The sequence below is a fragment of the Lissotriton vulgaris genome, chromosome 5 (genome assembly GCF_964263255.1).
Source record: "Lissotriton vulgaris chromosome 5, aLisVul1.2, whole genome shotgun sequence".
Classification (NCBI taxonomy): Eukaryota; Metazoa; Chordata; class Amphibia; order Caudata; family Salamandridae; genus Lissotriton; species Lissotriton vulgaris.
The window spans coordinates 1197728427-1197748166 of NC_141693.1; the positions used below are offsets into that span (position 1 = coordinate 1197728427).

The following is a 19740-nucleotide window of genomic DNA, read 5'->3' on the forward strand; positions in this document are numbered from 1 at the left end:
GTAGAGAGGGATGACGACTGTGTGTTCCCCATCTCCCCGGGGCTCCGGGTCGAGACGGCGTGAAGGATCGACGTCGAAGGGCCTGGGTAGGCCGCCGTCGAGATCACCGTCGACTACTTCTTCGTCGTCGACGTCCGCGTCGAGCCATCGGCGTCGAAGAAGGAGCGACAGGCGTCAGCGCTCGCCGTCGAGGCGACTCCGCCGGTCGCCATCGAGAAGACTGTCGGCGTCGAGGGGATCCTCGACGTCGAGGACCTCAAGAAAGCGGTCGGCGTCAAGGAGGAGTCGACGCTCATCATCGATGACTGAACGTTTGACGTCGCGGAGGCGTCGTTCGGCGTCGAAAGAAGCGTTCCACGTCGCGGAGGCGGCGTTAGACGCCGGAAAAGCGACGCTCAGCGTCGAGAAGAAAGAGATCGGCGTCTCGGAGACTTTCCAACTCTCCTAAGCCGCGCAGAAGGAGTTCTGGCGCCAGAAGTCACGCTGGGTCTGTTGGAGACGGCGATCACCTACTGGAGGTGCTGGTTAGCAGCGCCCCCCCCCCCCCCCCCGAAGAAGTCACCGGGCTCGGTGTACTCGGTGGTTTATACACCACCTCGGCCGAAGACTCCCCCACCTCCTGTACCTGAGGATCCTCCCCATCAACCATCCGCTTCCAACACTTCCTCCCTCAGGACAACCACCACCACCGCTTTCTCCTCATGGGCCCGCTCCTCGGTCGGAGATACCTCCTGTTCCTCCGCTAAAGTCGGTGTCACTGCCTCCACTCCCTACACATCCTAAGGGGACTCCTAAACCAAAACCCCAGGATAGACCACAGGAGACGCCTCCACGGAAACCTGCGGAGCGTCCACGAACTGGGAGATCACGATCTCGTTCCAGGAGGAGGGAACGATTGCGCAACAGGTCATCCACGCGGTCGAGACGACGCCACAGGTCTCGTTCCCATACGAGGTCCTGAGGGACCAGGAGACAAGGGTGTCACCGGTTGACGATCAGGTGTCCTTTCACGATGTCCTTTTAAGAGGTGCAGCAAAATTGGGCATCTCGTTGACAGTGCCCATGCCCAAGACATCGGTAATCTTCGAGACGCTGCACCAGAAACATCGGTCTCGGCCGTTACTGCCACTGGTATCGGGCCTGGAGGATCCGGCCATGGACCTTTTTCTCACCCCGGCGGTGACGAAGGCGGCCCCCTCGAGACTACAGTAAAAATACCGGGCTCCCGACTCGGATACGGCTTTTCTAAGGGTTGAACCTCCTCCAGACTCTGTGATAGTGACGGCGGCTCGTAAACAGCGTGCCACTACTCCGTCATCCACAGTCCCACCAGATAAAGAATCTAGATGGCTGTATTCGGCTGGGAGGAAGGTTTGTGGGACATCGGCCACTTCCATGAAGGCTGGAAGTGCCACGGCCTTGTTGGGGTGCTATGACCGAGCCCTCTGGGAATCCCTCCAGCAGTTTGTAGAACACCTGCCTCGTGACAAGAGAGAAGATTTCCAGGTGGTGTTAAATGAGGGGATGTTGGTGGCAAATCAGGTCATCAGTGCTGCAGCCGATTCTTCCCTCCTGGCGACGCATGGCTTCTGCCATGGGATTAACCAGCGACGACACGCCTGGCTCCGCCTCACGTCGCTGAAACCTGACGCACAACAAAGGGTTGCCAATTTACCATTCTCTGGCGAAACCCTGTTTGGAAAACATGCGGATGACGAAATGGCCCGCATGAAGGCGGAGGCCGAAACACTTACGGCTGTAGGTCTGGAAAAGCCCAAGGATACCAAGAAATCGTACTGCCCGTTCCAGAGACGGTTCGGTGGACAGGGCAGAGGGCGTGGCCAGGTTTCGGGACAGCAGCAGCAACAGCAGCAGTCCCGAAGACCGTTCCAGAAGCGCCAGAAAGGCAGAGGCAGCCAACAGTCGGCACCAGCGACCAAAGGCCCGGCCGGGTCTAGGCCCTGAGCGCTCACTTCCCCTGCATCCGTTACCCACTCCGGTGGGGGGAAGCGTTCAATTTTTTCTGGCAGAGTGGAGAAAAATTACTCGGGACAAGTGGGTGCTGAATATTGTTTGCAATGGATACAGTCTTCGGTTCACCAACCCGCCTCCAGCAATTCCACCGGTCAGCTCGCGGTTTCAGCTGCGCGAGCTCCAGGCGGAGACCGATATCCTGTTAAGGAAAAGGGCGATAGAAGACGTACCTCTGTCTCAAAAAGGAAGAGGTCTGTACTCCCGGTTCTTCCTGGTTCGCAAGAAGGACAAAAACGAGTTCAGGCCCATTCTGGACTTGCGACAGGCAAACAAGTGGATTCGCAGAGAGAAGTTTTGCATGCTGTCGTTGCATCAGGTTTATCCTCCGTTGCAACAGGGAGACTGGCTATGTGCTATAGACCTACAAGATGCGTACTTCCATGTGCCCATTGCACACAAACACAGGAAGTTCCTGCGGTTCCAAGTCGGCGCCAATCATTATCAATACACAGTACTCCCATTCGGACTGAAGTCTGCGCCGAGAACATTCTCGAAGTGCATGGCGGTGGTAGCAGCACACCGGAGGAAGAACAAGGTGTTCGTCTACCCGTACCTGGACGATTGGTTGATCAAGGCCTCCTTCTCGGAAGCTCGAGCACACTTCAGAAGACGTGCATTCTCTTGAACAAGCTGGGGTTGCACATCAACATGTCAAAGTCTGTCTCGACTCCGGTCCAATGCATACAGTACTTGGGAGCCTCCATCAATACGCTATCAGCAAGCGTGTCCCCTTCGGAGGAGCGACGATTATCACTCCTTCGGAAGGCTCAGGCTCTTATGACCACTCCATCTACAACAGTGAGGACTGTGTCTTCTCTACTGGGATCGATGGCCTCTTGTATCTTCCTAACGCCACACGCACAACTGCACATGAGACCGTTGCAAGAGTGCTTGGAGGACCAGTGGGACCAGAGGAAAGGATCTTGGGACGACAAGATACGACTGTCTCTGCATGCACTTCAGTCTCTCAAGTGGTGGTATTCAGCGGAGAATCTCCTCAGAGGGGTTCCCTTCCACAAGGACATTCCCACTCACTGTCGTGACGGATGCTTCTCTCCACGGTTGTGGGTCGCACTCCGGAGACTTACAGATTCTAGGAACGTGGTCCCCGATGGAGGCCACGTATCAAATCAATTTCCTGGAACTCAGAGCTGTTCACTTGGCACTGAAGGCCTTTCATCCGTCCTTTCAGACCAACTCTCTGCTTGTACAGACGGACAATACGACCACGATGTATTACCTGAACAAGCAGGGGGGTTCGAGATCAAGCACTGTCGCAGGAGGCGCAGGCGATCTGGCACTGGCTTCTGGCCAGAGGACTGACGATAACGGCTACCCATCTGTCAGGTGTGCAGAATGTTCAGACGGACGCACTGAGCAGACTGATTCAGGAAAACCATGAATAGGTCATTGTAGGGAGGGTGAAGGGGGAGAATAAGGGGCACGGAGACTGGAGCGTGGTATATAGGGCTTTATTTTTATAAAGGTTTTCTTTCTCCTCTGGGAAGTTCTTTCTCTCGCAAGTATCGCAGGGTTGACTCCTCTGCTTCCTGGCTTAGGGTGTGTGGGCTGCTTTCTTTGTCTGTATCCAGGTCTTTATCGGTTGCTCCACCGAAGTTCATGCGGGACCGTAAAAAGGAAATGAGGACTAACGTTAGGACAAAGGAACTAAATGTGTTTTCCCATCAGGAGTACCCGGTGTGTGCAGGGATCACCGTGATACATGCCATGTATATTACTAGTGTGCAGGGTGCCGATACAGTTACACTACCAAGCGTCCTATAGAGTGCGTTCTACGCGTACTAAGCGTTGTCTGCCCGCCTCCCAAACCACCCAGTAACGCGCTGCCGTACCTGGTGTAGCCACACTCTCTGGTGAGTGTGGCTGGGCGGCTCCCGATGTCGTTGGCCTCCTGGCGTTCCTTCTGGTCCAGATACCGGCTGGCTCCTCTCTCCTTCTTCCACCTCGGTTCCGTATGCACTGTATTCCCCGTTCGCGTCTTCCGAGTTCGCTGTTCCGTCCTTCGGCTTCCACCCGAGCTGCTCTCCCTCCTCCGATCGATGTTCGGTGATGTCACACGCTGTCCTTTCTGCTTCCTCTCTTTTCACCAATCCGGTGGTGAATAAGTCAGTCCGGGGTGTGGCTTCCATCACAGACTCCCAGTTAAAGGAGCCGTCTCCTATTCCGGCGTAGTCATCTGGCCAGATATGCCGCGAGTCGTGATCCGAATTGTCCTGGTGTGGGGAACAAGAGGGAGGGTCATCTAGGTCAGAAGCCCACCAGTCTACTACAGGAGTTACTTCCAGTGGAGGTACGCTCTCCCCGCTACAGTCCTAAACGACGAAATACTAGGAGAAGTCTTCGCAAGGTGGGGGACTCCAGACGTAGATCTGTTCGCCACCGCCGAAAACAGCAAATGCCGAGACTTCGCCTCCAGGTACTACCAGCAGGGGACGCTAGGGAATGCGCTATGGATCAACTGGTCGAACAGCTTTCTGTACGCTTTTCCATCCATTCCCCTGATTCCGGCGGTGCTCATCAAGCTGGCCCGGTCCAGGGCGCGGATGATACTCATTGCCCCGGAATGGCCCAGGCAGTGGTGGTTCACGGACCTGCTTCACTGGTCTCTCCTTCCTCACATATGGCTGCCGTGCAGGCCGGACCTTCTCACGAAGTTCGGGGGGCAGATGTTGCACCCCAACCTCTCGTCTTTGAGTTTGGCGGCATGGCTCCTGAGATAGTGCAATATGGCCATTTGAATCTGCCCGAAGATTGCATGGACATACTGAAGGAGTCTAAGAGACCTTCTACTCGGACTTCCTATGCTTACAAGTGGAAGAGGTTCTGTATCTGGTGTAAGTTCAAGAACTATGACCCGACGACGTGCAAGGAAGACGTCATCCTTCCATACCTTCTACATCGGGCGCAGTCTGGCCTTAATGTTCATTCCATTAAGGTTCATCTTGCTGCATTGACTGCCTACAGGAAATGCTCTTCACAGACTTCCTTCTTCCAGATCCCTGTGATCAAAGATTTCCTGGAAGGCTTGAAGAAAGTATTCCCTTCTGTCAGGCTCCCTTCGCCTTCATGGGAATTGAATGTGGTGCTGTCCAGGTTGATGAAGGAGCCTTTTGAACCTATTCATAAGGCTTCGTTGCAGCACCTGTCCTGGAAGGCGGCGTTCCTCGTGGCCATTACATCGGCCCGCAGGGTGATTTCACAGGGTGAGTGAAATTCAGGCGTTGTGTTGCCAAGAACCTTATACTGTATTTCATGTTGCTAAGGTTGTTATGCGTACTCACCCTAAATTTCTTCCCAGGGTTATTTCTGATTTTCATGTCAACCAGACCATAACTTTGCCTACGTTTTTTCAGAATCCTTCATCTCCAGCGGAAAGGTCTCTACATTCCCTGGATGTTAGGAGGGTGTTGAAATTTTATCTGGATAAAACCAAAGATATTCATAGGTCAGACCAATTATTTATAAATTATGGTCCTGCATACAGTTGTTACCAAAAAGCTAATAAGACCTTAGGGGGTAAACCTAAGGCTCATTCCACCAGGGGCAAAGCGGTCACGACTGCTTTGCTCCGTAACGTTCCAATTGCATAAATCTGCAAGGCGGCCACTTGGAAGTCGGTTCATACCTTTGCTAAGCATTACTGCCTGGACACTGACGCCAGGGCAGACGCTCAGGTTGGACAGGCTTCGCTGCGAAATTTGTTCGCACAGTAGTGGTGTTAATTTTCTTTTCTCCACCGCTGCTTTGGTGTGGGGATGGGCTTGCCATTCTATTCACTAGATTATGACTATACACAGAGAACCCCTACTACAGAAGGAGTAGTTTCTGTCCTGTAACTACAGTTCTGTAGTAGGGGTATGTATCTCTGTTATAGTCATAAGCCCCCGCCCTCCTCCCCGCTGGAGAAATATATTCACGTAAGGAATGCTACAGGTCTGGCGTGTTACGCCTTCAAAAAGAACTGAAAGTAAAAGGGACCTGCTGTGCATTCTGGGATACTGGGAGAAGTTCTGGAAAGTTCTCTTAAAGGCACAGTATCCTATTTAAGCCACGTAATGGCAGCCCATGGGGCTTGCCTGTCCATACCTTCCTCTCTATCATTCCAGAGGCTTTTACTGGTAGAGGCAAGTTTCTCTATGGAGGAAACTGGGCAGGCTGTGCTGTGTGTGTGTGTTTTTTTTTTTGGTGGAATTTCTAGTTGAAGTACTGGACAGTGTAGCCTGTGGATATAGGCTGCATTATTTGTCTTTAAATTCTCTCTTAAGTGCCTTTGCAGTTCTGCATTTTTTGACAATTTAAGAGATTATTTTTGATTGCCGGGGTCCACGCACATGGGCGGGACTATTCACTAGATTATGACTATAACAGAGATACCCCTACTACAGAACTGGAGTTACAGGACAGAAACTACTCCTTACACGATGCCTATATCGCCCACTAGCACTTTCAGTTCACAAAATGTATAGTAGTTATTGCCCATCTGATTAGGTTGGAATACAATTCCAGTGCCTCTACGACTGGTTGCTAGAACCAGGATTGCCTCAGACTGTCGTGAAACACCTCCAGATGGCAGCCTACATGTTGACATCTCCTGGATTTACACCTCACTCGTTAATCCTTGACACGTGGCTGTTTCAAACCTTCCCTCCATCTCGCAGAGTCATCAGAGAATTTTGCCCGTCATGCAATACCTTGCAGGATCTCTAAATGCAAGTTAGAAAATGAACTCCGCTGGCATTTCTTGACGGATAATGTGACACATGGCATCTTCCAGCATCGGGGAGAACCCTGTCTCAATTTTTTCACCACTTCTGAGAATGCGCCATATCAGACCTTTACAGGTAGGGGCTCCCTAGCCAATTTTCACTTGAAATGCTTTTCAGTTGGGCTGGATCTCTGAACTCCTGTACGTACGCCTTTCCGCCTCTACGTTTCCTATCCAAAGTGCTGAAGATCAGAAACACACTTTTTTTTTCTCCCCTTTTGTTGGCCCAGCAACATTTAAAGATTTAGCAGCTTTACCGGCCTTGCTACTGTTATCTGATCACCCTTCTCTTTTAACACACACTGTGATGCTCTACTTTACATGGCCGAACCACTTGAAACCTTTTGTGGTACCCTGCTGGGATCTAAATTTGGTTCTCACATTTCTAATGGGCACCTTATTAGAAGCAGTCCACTGAGGCTACTAACCCTGAGAGCAGTGTTACTCCTAGCAAACGGGTCATCTCTGTGTGCATGAGCTAATCTGTCCAACTGCACACCACTACCTTACCGGACAAATTAGTGTTGCAGACTAAGAAGGCTTTCCTTACAAAAGTTGTTACACCTCCCACATCAGGCACACTGTCACCCTGCTGGTGTCCCATCCTCCCCCCACCACCCAATACATCAGAGGAGGAGGAAGGACTAGTCCCTTTGAAAGCTCGGAGCTTCTACATTGATCACACGAGAGGCCAAAGTGTAGACAATTAACTCTTCATGGGCTTCTCTGGAGAAAGGAAAGGCAGTAGAGAAACTGGTCATCTTGAAATAGATTGCCCTTTGTATATTGTATAAAGATCTGCTTTGGACTGGCTAGAAAACAGCTTCTGGAAGGCTTACAAGCTCATTTCACCAGAGCCTAAGCTGCTGCCACCATATTGGCATGTGGAGTGCCTGTACTGGACGACATCTGACTGGCTGTGATATGGGTGCCAGTTCACCAAATACTACTGTCTGCATAGCTAGGTCCTGCAGAAGGGGTACTTTGCCCATTTGGTGAAGGATTTCCTGGTGTGAGCTATTCCACAGGCCTGCCACCTGGTGAGGTACTGCTTTGGTATCTATTCACAAGGTGGGGAATATGCGGTTAGAAGTATCCATCAAAAAAACAAGTCATTTACCTTTGGTAACCCTCTTTATGGTTCATATTCTACCTGAAGATTCCGGACTGACACATCTTTCTCCCTGTTCTTTGGAGTGGACTCGTCCATAATTAAAAAGATTCCAACTACAGATCTGCACAATCTGATTATCGAAGGCTTCATTTCTAATAGCTCAGACTGATATCTGAAAGAAACTGATGTACCCGCGCTGAGGTGGCAGGAATATTGTGGCCCTGACGTAGGGTGTCAAGCCGTCCCAGATTTGCCTGCACATTCCTCGGTTTTCAAGGACTTTCTTGGTGTCCCAATTTTCTTAGTGTAAATGAATGCCTGTCCCAGTTTTTATGTCTCGCCTGGCGAATCAGGGCGAAAGTGCTGTCGCCAGCGAGATCTATTGTCAGCGACTTGCCTCGGAAGTGGGACATACCGTGGCACGAGCAGGGCTTTTGGCGATTGGGGTGCCGTACAGCCACGCGGTGTGCACATCTCCCTGTCTCCCTTCAGTCATCGCAAGCCTCAGCAATGTAAGTTTCACTTTTGTTTTTATGCGCACACGCGCTCAGTTTAACATTCTGGCCCCCAAAAGGTGCTTTTAAATAAACTTTCCCCATTGTTGGAGCGGCCCGCAACGGCGGGTCCGCTCAGTAAATAAACATGTACACTGTGCCTTCATCGGCACAACCACTGGACAAACGGAGAACCCCCCACTCACCCGGTGTGCGAGGGGGAATCCTCCTGAAAGACTGCTGGCTGTGGAACGCTTCCGGAGCACTCCAGCTCCTCTTTACTTCTTCCAGCACAATGCGGGGCTCTCTCCTCCGTCATGGGAGCCCTGCACTGCTGACGGCTGATCTTCACCCGGGCCCCCTCCTGGGACCTGGGGCTTCAGCCCCCGCACTTCCTCTCTGGCGCTAGGGCTCCCTGTGCAGCACAGGCGCGAGCCGCAGGCCTTGGTGATGTGCACGCCACGGCGTGCAACACGTGCATGGCGCTCTTTAACTTTTTTTTTTCATTTGTGCGCTCCACCTAACACAGGAGCAATCGAGAAGAGCCCCCTCCTCTATGAACAAGTCTTTCTCCACCCTCACATTATTTCTCCCCCACCCTCCTTGTTAACAATGTATGCGGTTTCTGTTGGTGCTGTGCCTCTAAACGCAAATGCAAAGCACAGTGCGGCGCTGTCAAAAAACATGTAAAAATCTCGCAAGCAGCTGCAAGCCTGATGTTTGTCCGTGACGTGACAGACACACGGACCCTTACTGTGACCTTCAGCCTGTTTTATCTGGATGGATTCTGAGGAGTGTCTGTTTCCTCGCTTGCTCCCGCCATTGCCGGCTGTCTCCTAAGGGGGTGTCTGGTCTGATAAATATTACACATGTTTGCCTTAAAGTAGTAACGTACGGTGCCCTGCTTTCAGACACACCAAGGATTTGCATAAGCATCTTTAGCACACTAATAAGTATTTGGTCGTGACTATGCAAATGTGTCTAGTGAACTCCTCTGATATTTTAACGTATAGGTTACAGTCCATTTCTCGTGCTGCCCTACAGAACACTGTGCATCAAACCCGACTCTTAGGTTTGAGGCTTCATCTTTAATCCACGTGCTCAGCAGGATGGTGTGAACGCTGCAGCCGACCCAGCCGTGAAATTTTTTCACAGGATAAAAATACTTTCTCCATGTCTCAAATTCCATCTGCATTGGACTGCTTACACCACACATGAAGATGCTGACTGGTTCAAGGCATTGTGTGGACCCAGTGAACGGTCAAGGTACATGCGAGTGGCAGGCACAGGTTGCGGACAGAGAGAAAAAAAAGTGACATTTTAGCTACCCTGTCATTTATGTAGGTTAAGTCAAGCCTCTTTCCTTTGCCACATGAAAAGCATGGGAAAATGTGTATGCAGATAAGGCGCTTCGTGAAATGAGGTCTCTTTTGACGTCACCAGAATCATGAAAGTCCATGGGCTATGTAGACACAGCAGATATAAGATTAGTAAATGTGTATGTGTTGATTGGTGTAAGGTCAAATGGACAAAACGTACAATTACTTGAGAAATGGTTTAAGAATAGATGACAGGAATATAATGTAATACAGTCATCCAAATACTCTTTCAATGTAATTTTAGCTCCGTTTCCAGTCAATCCCTCTTTATTACTCGAGAAAGAATAATGTTCATTTATGAGGAAGAACAGAGTGAAGCTTTGCCCCACACCAAGCAGACCACCATCAAGCTGTGGCTGGAAGAAACAAGCATTTGCAATGCAATAGGGCTCGCATTTATGAGAATCTGAAAGAAACAGGTTAGTGTTCGATTCCTTACCTTAGAATATCCCCACACATCCGACTGAATTCGGAGTGTTTTGCGTAGCAGTACCCCTGCGTGTCGGTAGGCGTCGTGATCGCTGGGATGACGTCGTCGGAGCACTTAGACGCCGCCCTCGCATGCTGACGTCTGCTCTTCTTTTTTCCGCGCCAGCAAGCGCAGATCCGGGAAGAGCAGTACTTAGTCATTTTTTTACTAACTTTTTGATCTTTTTTGGATCACTTCTTGAGTCGATCCTCGACTCGCAGTGCCGGTAGGGATGCCCGGGTTCAAACCCTGCAACGATTGTCACCGCTTGATGTCGGTGACCAACTCCCACAGTCGGTGCCTTTACTGTCTCTGGGCCGACCACGATGGCAAGTCGTGCACAGACTGCCGGGCCTTGTCCTTGAAGGCTAGGCGGGAGCGATCCCGTAAGCGTCTCGAGCTCAGGCAGTCTGCCCCGCCCATGCGGCTCCGCCAGAGCCGCAATCGCCGCATCCAGCTCCATACCCGCCGGTCCCTGGGCTGCACGCAATGCCAGAGGAGATTAGTGCTTTCCTCACGGCCATTAGGTCGCTCTTCCCTCCGTCGGAACCTGCCGAGGTGCGTTCGGGCCCCGACGGTCGGTCTGGGAGCCCTAGCAGGCCGGCGGCTCTGGCGCCGTCGGGTGCTTCGGTCCCGACGCCGCAGGGCTCCCAAGGGTTGGATCCGTGACGTCGCTGATCGACCTTACTTCCCCTCCGCTGGCGCCGTCACAAAGGATGTCGCCCCAACGCCGTCCCCGGTTCCAACCCCGGTCCGGAGCCCTTCACTGACGACCCGGCTAAATCATTTTTTCCTGACTATCAGAAGATTGATGACGAGGAGAACTGGGAGGGGTCTGAGGACCCTCTGGCACTGCAGTGCCAGTTGAGCCAGAACTGGGCAGAAGAGCTGGGGGAGGCCAGTGGTCTGGACACTTCACCCGACACTGGATTTGTCTCCCCTCCTACCGTGGCTACGGTGGATGGGGCTGCTTACAGCGTGGTGTTGACTATGGCTGCCAAGGTCTTGGCTCTTGAGCTTCCTGTCGCGGCCTTGAGGACTAAACTACTCACTGAGGTGCTCAAACCACAGGCAAGCTCCACTGAGCCTCTACTGCCGTTCAACGAAGCCCTCACTGACGTTCTGGTGGGCACCTGGTCCAAACCCTCTACGGGCCTCCCCATAGATCAGAACGTGCCCCGACGTCACCGCCCGGATCCGTGCGACCCCCAGCTTCCTGTCCATTCACCCCACCCAGAGAGCCTGGTGATCCAGGCCTCTACCTCTCAGACCACATTACCGACCGCTCCTCCGGATCTGGAATCCAAAAGGTATGATCAGAAACTGTTCTCCCTGATTTTCGGGTTGCGGTCTGTCAACACCGCCTGCCTTTTGGGCCGTTACACCCACACTGTGGGATACGGTTGTGGAAGTGCTGCCGCAGTGCCCTAGGTCCAGGCAAAGCTTGCCCTAGCGGAGGGACGAAATGCAGCACGCTATTCAATACGGTGTAGACTTGACACCACGGGCTCGCTAGGTAGGGCAATTGCGACGACAGTGGTGGTTCGTCGCCACGCCTGGCTGAGGTCCGCCAACTTTTCGGGAGCTGTCCAAGCCACCCTTATGGACATGCCTTTTGATGGCCGTCACCTCTTTGGCGACAAGCCGGACAGTGCTGTGGAGTGTTTCAAGGACTCCAGGGCTACGGCCAAGTCCCTGGGCCTCGGCCAACGCCAGCAAAGTTCCGCCTTTCGCCCCTTTCGTGGCCAAGGAAGGGGTGCCCCCACACGTCCAGATAGCCACAGGCCGCAGAACCAACCTCAACGTGGACATGGTAACCGCCTTGGCGGTGCCGGGGGACAACGGCAAGGTCAGTCCACATCCGCAACATCTGCCTCAAAGTCCTCCTAGTCCGAACATTCAAGCCCATTCGAAACCAGTGGGGGGCAGGGTTCGCCATCACCACCTCCACTGGCATACCATCACATCGGACAGGTGGGTGCTGCAAATCATCCGAAGGGGCTACTCCCTCCCCTTCGAGGCGACCCCTCTAGCCATGCCACCGGCATGTCTGGGGATCACTTGCAACTTCTGCAGGAGGAAGTTACGGCCCTCTTGGCAAAGGGGGCCATCGAGCGCGTTCCTGGGCCAGAAGTAGGACGTGGTTGCTATTCCATCTACTTTTTGGTACCCAAGAAGGGAAAAGGAGGCAGACGCCCTATCTTGGACCTACGGAGCGTCAACGGCTTCCTCCGGAAGGAGAAGTTCAAGGTGCTGACTTTGGCTCCGGTCCTAGCTGCCCTGGACCCAGAAGACTGGATGGTAACGTTGGACTTGCAGGACGTGTATTTCCACATCCCCTGTCCTGCCGCCCACCGGCGATACCTGCGGATCACGGTAGGCCATGAGCACTTTCAGTTTACCCTTCTCCCCTTCGGCCTTACGAGTGCCCCACGGGTGTTCACGAAAGTGATGGCGGTGGTAGCAGCTCATCTGCGCAGATTGAGGGTTTCAGTCTTCCCCCTATCTCCCCGACTGGTTGTTGAAGGCGGGCTCGCCCCAGTCAGTCGTCTCCCACCTCCAGACTACGGCCGACCTCATGCACTCGCTGGGGTTCTCCATCAACGTGCCGAAGTCACACCTGTGCCCCTCTCAGAAGCTCCTTTTCATCGGAGCGGTTCTGGACTCAGCGCAGTTTCGGGTTTATCCCCCCGAACAGCGGGTTCAGGATATTCAGGCTCTGGTTCCGATCTTTCAGCCTTTATCCGGAGTCTCGGTCAGGTTGACGCTGCGGCTCCTGGGGCTGATGGCCTCCTGCATCTTTCTGGTGCATCACGCCAGGTGGTGGATGCAGGCTCTGCAGTGGGACCTGAAGTTTCAGTGGGCACAGCATAAGGGCAACATGTCTGACCACGTCCTGATCTCGGAGGGCACTGCGAGACAGTTGCAGTGGTGGTTCACTGACCGCGATTGGGTCAGCGACAGATCTCTCTCCCTTCCCCAACCGGAGCACGTAGTAGTGACAGATGCGTCCCTCCTGGGATGGGGAGGCCACATGGGAGAGAGGGAGGTCCGAGGCCTCTGGTCTCCGGCGGAGTCCCGGCTCCACATCAACCTTCTGGAGCTGTGGGCGATCCGACTTGCACTGAAGCATTCCTTCCCTCTGTCTGGGGAAGTGTAGTGCAGGTGTTCACTGACAACACCACCGCCATGTGGTACTGCAACAAACAGGGCGGGGTGGGGTCGTGGACCCTTTGCCAGGAGGCTCCGCGCCTCCGGCAATGGCTGGAACACCAGGGCGTCACCCTGGTGGTTCAACACCTGGCAGTTTCCCTGAACGCCAGGGCGGACTAACTCAGCCGCCGGTGCATGATGGATCATGAACGGCGTCTGAACTCTGATGTGGCACAAGGCCTCTTTCAGCAGTGGTGAGAGCCTTGGTTAGATCTATTTGCCACCGAAGAGATTGCGCAATGTCATCAGTTCTGCGCGTTGGAATTTCCAAGGCGGCACTTGCTCTGAGACGCTTTTCGTCGTGAGTGGAGCTGCGGTCTGTTGTACGCTTTTCCGCCTATACCACTTCTGCCCAGAGTGCTGAAGAAGATCCGGCACGACCGACCCCAAGTCATCCTTGTGGCTCCGGACTGGGCACAAAGATACTGGTATCCCGAGCTACTCGGCATGTCAGTCGATCCCCCGATTCTTCTGCCTCTTCAGGAGGACCTTCTGTCGCAGCAGCAGGGGACGGTCCTGCATCCGAACCTGTCCAGTCCCCACCTCCATGCGTGGAGATTGAGCGGCAGGAGTTGAGGCCATTTGACTTTCCTCCTGAAGTCTGTGATGTGATTCTGGCAGCCCAGCGTCCCTCCACAAAATCGGTATACACCTGCAGGTGGAACAAATTTGTGGCATGGTGCACAGCAAAGGCTGTGGATCCACTTTCTGCCCCCCTTTCAGAGGTTCTCCTCTTTACTCTTTCTCTTGCCCAGCAGGGCTCTGCTCTGGGCACTATACTACCCCCTGCCATTTCAGCCTTATTGAGGCTTTCTGATCAGCCTTTCCTTTTCAAGTCCCCTGTTGTAAATAGATTCTTGAAGGGCATACCACACATGTTTCCTCCTGTTCATTTCGTGATGCCTCAGTGGGACTTAAACCTTGTTCTAACTTATCTGATGTGCGCTCCTTTCGAGCCACTTCACAATTGCCCTCCATCTTCTGACTCTTAAGACTGCATTCCTGGTTGCCATCTCAACTGCCAGGAGAGTGAGTGAGCTCCAGGCTCTATCTTCTAAACCTCCTTTCCGCTCTGTTCATCCGGACAAAGTTGTCTTGACAACTCGTCCTTCTTTCCTGCCCCAGGTTGTTACAGCCTTTCATATCTGGCAGTCCATCGCCTTCTTTCCGCCTCTGCATACCTCGAACGAGGAAGAGAGGCTCCACCGTCTGGACCCAAAACGTGAGCTCTCCTATCTGGACCGCACACGCCACTTCCGGGTGGACAACCAGCTCTTTGTTGGTTACGTGGGCGCGAAGAAGGAACGGGCGGTGCACAAGCGGACCATCTCTCGGTGGGTCGTGTTGTGCATCAAAGTCTGTTACTCCTTGGCAAAAAAGGAGCCTCCTGTTGGGCTGAAGGCCCATTTCACTCGGGCCACGGCAGCTACTACTGCCCTGGGTCGGGGAGTCCCCTTGCAGTACATCTGTCAGGCAGCTACGTGGGCTTCGCTGCACAAGTTTGTTAGACACTACTGCCTGGACAGCCAAGTCCGGAGAGATGGCTTTTTCGGCCGTTCCGTTTTCCAGGACTTTCTGGTGTGATCTTGGTTCGCAGACCCACCACCGGGGTTGGTATTGCTGGGGTATCTATTCTAAGGTAAGGAATCTAACACTAACCTGTTTCTTTCAGATGCACAAGTTACTTACCTTCGCTAACGATAGATCTGTAAGAAACAGTAGTTAGTGTTAGATTCCTTACCGCCCCATCCATCCTCCCCATTCTGCGAACAGATATCTAGGGTTGATGCATCTCACTTTGAGGGCCCTAGTTTCAAGGCACCAGTGTCGGTCTCTGGCATGTCTCTGCGTTCTTGGCGCGGAAAGCTATGTACAAAAACTGACGTTAGCGCGCGAGGGCGGTGTCTTAAGTGCTCAAGACGACGTCATCCCGGGGATCACGACTACGCGGAGCCGCAGACGACGCCTACCGACGCGCAGGGGTACTGCTACGCAAAACTTTCCGGATCCAGTCTGACGCCTGGGGATATTCTAAGGTAAGGAATCTAACACTAACTACTGTTTCTTACAGATAGATCGTTACCGAAGGTAAGTAACTTGTGCGTTTGAGCTATTAGCATTGTATATGACGATGCCTTTTATTTGTTTAAAAAAAAGAATAATAAAGGGCATTGTCATTTACAATGCCAACAGCTCTAACTTTAACAAATGCGAGACCTATTGCATTGCAAATGCTTGTTGAGGAAGGGGTTGGTGAGAGCACACATTACAGTATAGTGCATGCTCTTGTGTTATCTGACCAACTCACAAGGGACATGTTCAATTTTCTGAAGAGCCCCCCACTGTGCTGTCGTATCGCATTGTTGCTGCATTGCAGGTTTTAAGGAGGGGTGAATCAGTGTCACATGAGACCAACAAGGCCAAACTTGCTGTGGATCTTGCATACACCGCATTGGAGAGGGAATGTTTTTAGGTTTTGGAGGCTTGTACAAAGGAGCCCTGAATGTGTTTTGTATTCCAAGTGAAAATACACGTTGAGGATTATGCATTCCTTAGTTCATGTTTTGCCGTCTTGTATTACTAGTCTTGTACCATTATTAATACAGGACCACAAGTTCCACAATGCAAAGCAGAATGAGTTATGCTTATCATGTCATGTTAAATAACTTAAAAGCTTTGCTCTCCTTCTTTGGCTAGTCCAATATTTATGAAAGGGAAAGAAGTGCACAGCACCTAAAACAGTGGTCTTTTGTATATGTAGTCTTGTTTTTTAATAGGTGTGTCTGGTGTGACGGTGTAGCCCTCCTACTGTGTTGGTGAATGCTGTAATGTGCACCTTCTTTGTCAATCGTGGGTGTCAACAGTTAGTCCTCCTGTATCGTTGGCTGTCCCGGGTTTTGGTGCAGAAAATATGGTCACCCTACCCTGATGATACTTCTGAGGCAGACCCAGAGTGGAGCTGCACGATGCCACGTACAAGCGCAGTTGGGTATTGCTGAGGGGGGAATAATATCCCGGTACATTCTTGTGCTTGGGTCTATTCACAAGATGAGGAATCTGCAGTTAAAGGGAGTATCCACCAGAGAGGGCATTACTGAAGACAAGTAAATTGTTCATCAGGTCGTTCTCTTTGACTTAGATGTAAGTCTTTGAATTCTTTCCTTTGACTTCTGTCGGGTTGTGCTTGATACAGACTTTGCCATTGGCATAAGAATGCACAGGTCGATGCCTTTCCTCTTTACTTCTAGTTATTGCTGCAGTTTATAATGAGAGACTTCAAAATCAAGTGGGATTATTAAGATTTAGTCCTTAGCTTTCTACACAAGAAGCTAGAAACCTGTGGCATCCTTCCAGCTTTGTGGAATGTTCCATCACAGACTTGCCAATATGTATACTGTTGCTCCTTTGTTTTAAATGTTATGGACTACATCTTCATTGTTCCGTTGTTTAGGATATCTGCCTAATACTAGAATATCCATGGAATGAGTTTTTTAATTTTGGGTGAATAAACATGGTTTCATTATAATGACTGTTGTGTATTTCTACTCTCCATAAAAGTATTTGATTTAAAATGAATCCCAAGGCTCTACGGCCAGTTACTTTCTCCTTTGCGCTTCGGTTTCCTGTGCTCCACCTTTTGTATGGCATCCTTGCTGTGCTGCAGTCAGTGTAGTATGTGTTCCACATGCTAGTGAAGCAGGATTTAAAATCTATATATATATATTAGTGCTTTGTTTAGGGTATTGTTTGCTTTCCTCTATTGATGAATTATATTATCGCTCTGTGCAGGGTTATGTGTTGAGTTCCATCGAAGGACGAGTGGCTGTGGAATACCTGGATCCAAGTGCTGAAGTCCAGAAGAAGAAATATGCTTTTAAGTGTCACAGGCTGAAGGAAAATGGAATAGAACAGATTTATCCTGTCAATGCGGTGTCCTTCCACAGTCAGCACAACACATTTGCAACAGGTATGTATTTAATCATGTATATAAGCCTATGATCTCCTAAAACCTTATTTGTTACCCATGTGTTATTGGGAAGTGTACAGTCATACTCCTCTTTGCCAAGAGTTGGGGCAGTTGGCTTGGCTTCGAGATGGGTTATTTGCTTTTGCCAAACACATTTGTAGAAATCTGATTTTCTAAATACTAGAGTAGATTCTCAAACTGTCTAACAAGGGTATACAAATGCACTTTTTAAAAATCCCTGTGAAAGTTTCTGTCTGCCTAGCAACTAAGAGGTAGCTAGCAACTTGTTACAGGTGCCACCTGCAGAGTTCTCAATTACTATCATTCATAGGAGATTAGGTACAGATTTGTTTGTAGCCATCACCAGCTCCTGCAGGAGATGCAGGCCTTTAACCCCTTGCGCGCTATCGGTTTTCCCGCTGTGTGCTGGGTTTTTCGAAAACCCACATTACATGACGAGCTCAGCTCGTCATCCGCATAAGAGCGCTGTAGCTGATGACGAGCTGTGCTAGTCATCCGCATCGAAGGGGTTAAAGAGGCCATGTTGCAAGCTTTCTGTGCTCTTCCATCTTCCATTTAGTGATGCCCTCGCAGATACTCTAGCTGTTTGTTTGAAATTCTGTTCATGTCCTCATGTAAGCCGGCAGATGGCCAGCCTTCATGGACTGGCATTTGGTAATCTGGATATTGTCACCAGGTACACTACTCAGTGAGTCTTATTGCACAAACCTTGACCAATAAGGTGAATTCTAACTCCCTTTTAGCTAATCCTCTGGCTAGAGAACCCAAAAGGTTTAATCTCTTTGGCAAACATATGTTGTTCCTTTGCCATCTAGGAACTGCAATCCTTAAGTGCAGTCTGTTGGACCTCTAATGCACGTACCTTCTGAGACGTGGGCTGCAAGATCTTGTGGGCAGTCCTGGAAGATCTTTGGGCCTCTCTGGGTCAGACAATACATAATATATGGGGTTCAGAAAAGTACGTTCTCTGTGAATGTTTGGATTCCATCAACTGCATTGGCAGGGCAGTTGATAAGTGTTCTCCTTCGTAGACTTGCCTGAATGAGGCGCATTAGAATCTCCAGTGACATATATAGGCTTTGCTAATGGACATATCCTTTGATAGGTTACACCTCTTCGATGAGAAGGTGATCTCTGCTTTGAAATGCTTTAAAGATCAAGCTAAAGCTCCTTTTTTGGGGCTTCTGACCCCTGACAAACAATTTTCGTACCTGGCTTGGAAATTTAAGGGGCTTCTATAGTACTGGTATGTGGATGGAAACCTTATTCCCAGCAGTGATGCAGCAGACTGCCCAGTCCAGGCTGTAGAGGCAGTGCGTGGGTGGGGTAGAAGGGGCATCAGTCTTCCACATTCCCGGTTACAACAGACCATGAGCCATTTTATTTAATTGGGGGGATTCATAACTTCCTCCTGTCAATCAATAAGTGGCTTTTAAAGCGCGCTACTCGCCCGTGAGGGTCTCAAGGCGCGGGGGTGCAGCTCCCGGTCAGCTGAAAAGATAGGTCTTTGGGTTCTTCCTGAAGGTGTGCAGGGTGGGGGAGCGTCTGATGTTTACTAGGAGCTCGTTCCAGGCCTTGGCCGCGACATAGGCGAAGGCTTCTCCACCTATCCTGGTTCTGTAGTTATGTGGGGTCTCTGCTAGAGCGAGATCTGCGGAGCTGAGGTTTCTTTTGGGTACGTGGAAAAAGACTCTTTTTATTAAGGTATTTGGGTCCGTTGGTGGAGGGATTTGTAGGCGTGGGTGAGTAGCTTGAAAGTTACTCTCTTCTCGACAGGGAGCCAGTGGAGGTCTTGCAGGTGTTGGGTCATGTGCTCAGGTCGTGGGGTGCTGAGGACGAGTCAGACTGCGGTGTTCTGGATGGTCTGGAGTTTGTGTAGCAGGGATTTGTTGATTCTGGCATAGAGTGGGTTACCGTAGTACAGTCTGCTGGTTATGAGTGTGTGGGTGACGGTCATTCTGGCTTTGGGGGTGGTGTACCACTTGAAGGTCTTGTGGAGGATGCGGAGGGAGTGGAAGCAGGTGGATGTGAAGGCGTTGATTTGGTGAGTCCTGGTGAGGGAGTAGTCTAGAATGATGCTGGGGTTCCAGGCGTGGTCCGTCCGGGTGGGTCTCTTTCCGAGGGCCACCAGGCGTTGTTCCAAGTGGTGGGGGACGGACCAAGGATGAGTACCTCTCTTCTCAGAGTTGAGCTATAGGCAGCTGTTACTCATCCAGGCTGCGACGTCTGTCATTCTTTCCTGGAAGCTGAGTCTGGTGTCTTT

General features: G+C 51.3%; 1 protein-coding gene across 2 annotated transcripts in view; it reads left to right on the forward strand.

Annotated features, from left to right (window-relative positions):
• Nucleotides 1-19740, forward strand: part of BUB3 (BUB3 mitotic checkpoint protein) — a 154506-nt gene that overhangs the window by 97287 nt on the left and 37479 nt on the right. For both annotated transcript variants that reach the window (XM_086922995.1, XM_086922994.1), the window contains exon 6: nucleotides 17279-17456. In XM_086922995.1, the coding sequence (XP_086779121.1) occupies nucleotides 17279-17456 (178 nt within the window). The remainder of the gene's footprint in view (nucleotides 1-17278; nucleotides 17457-19740) is intronic.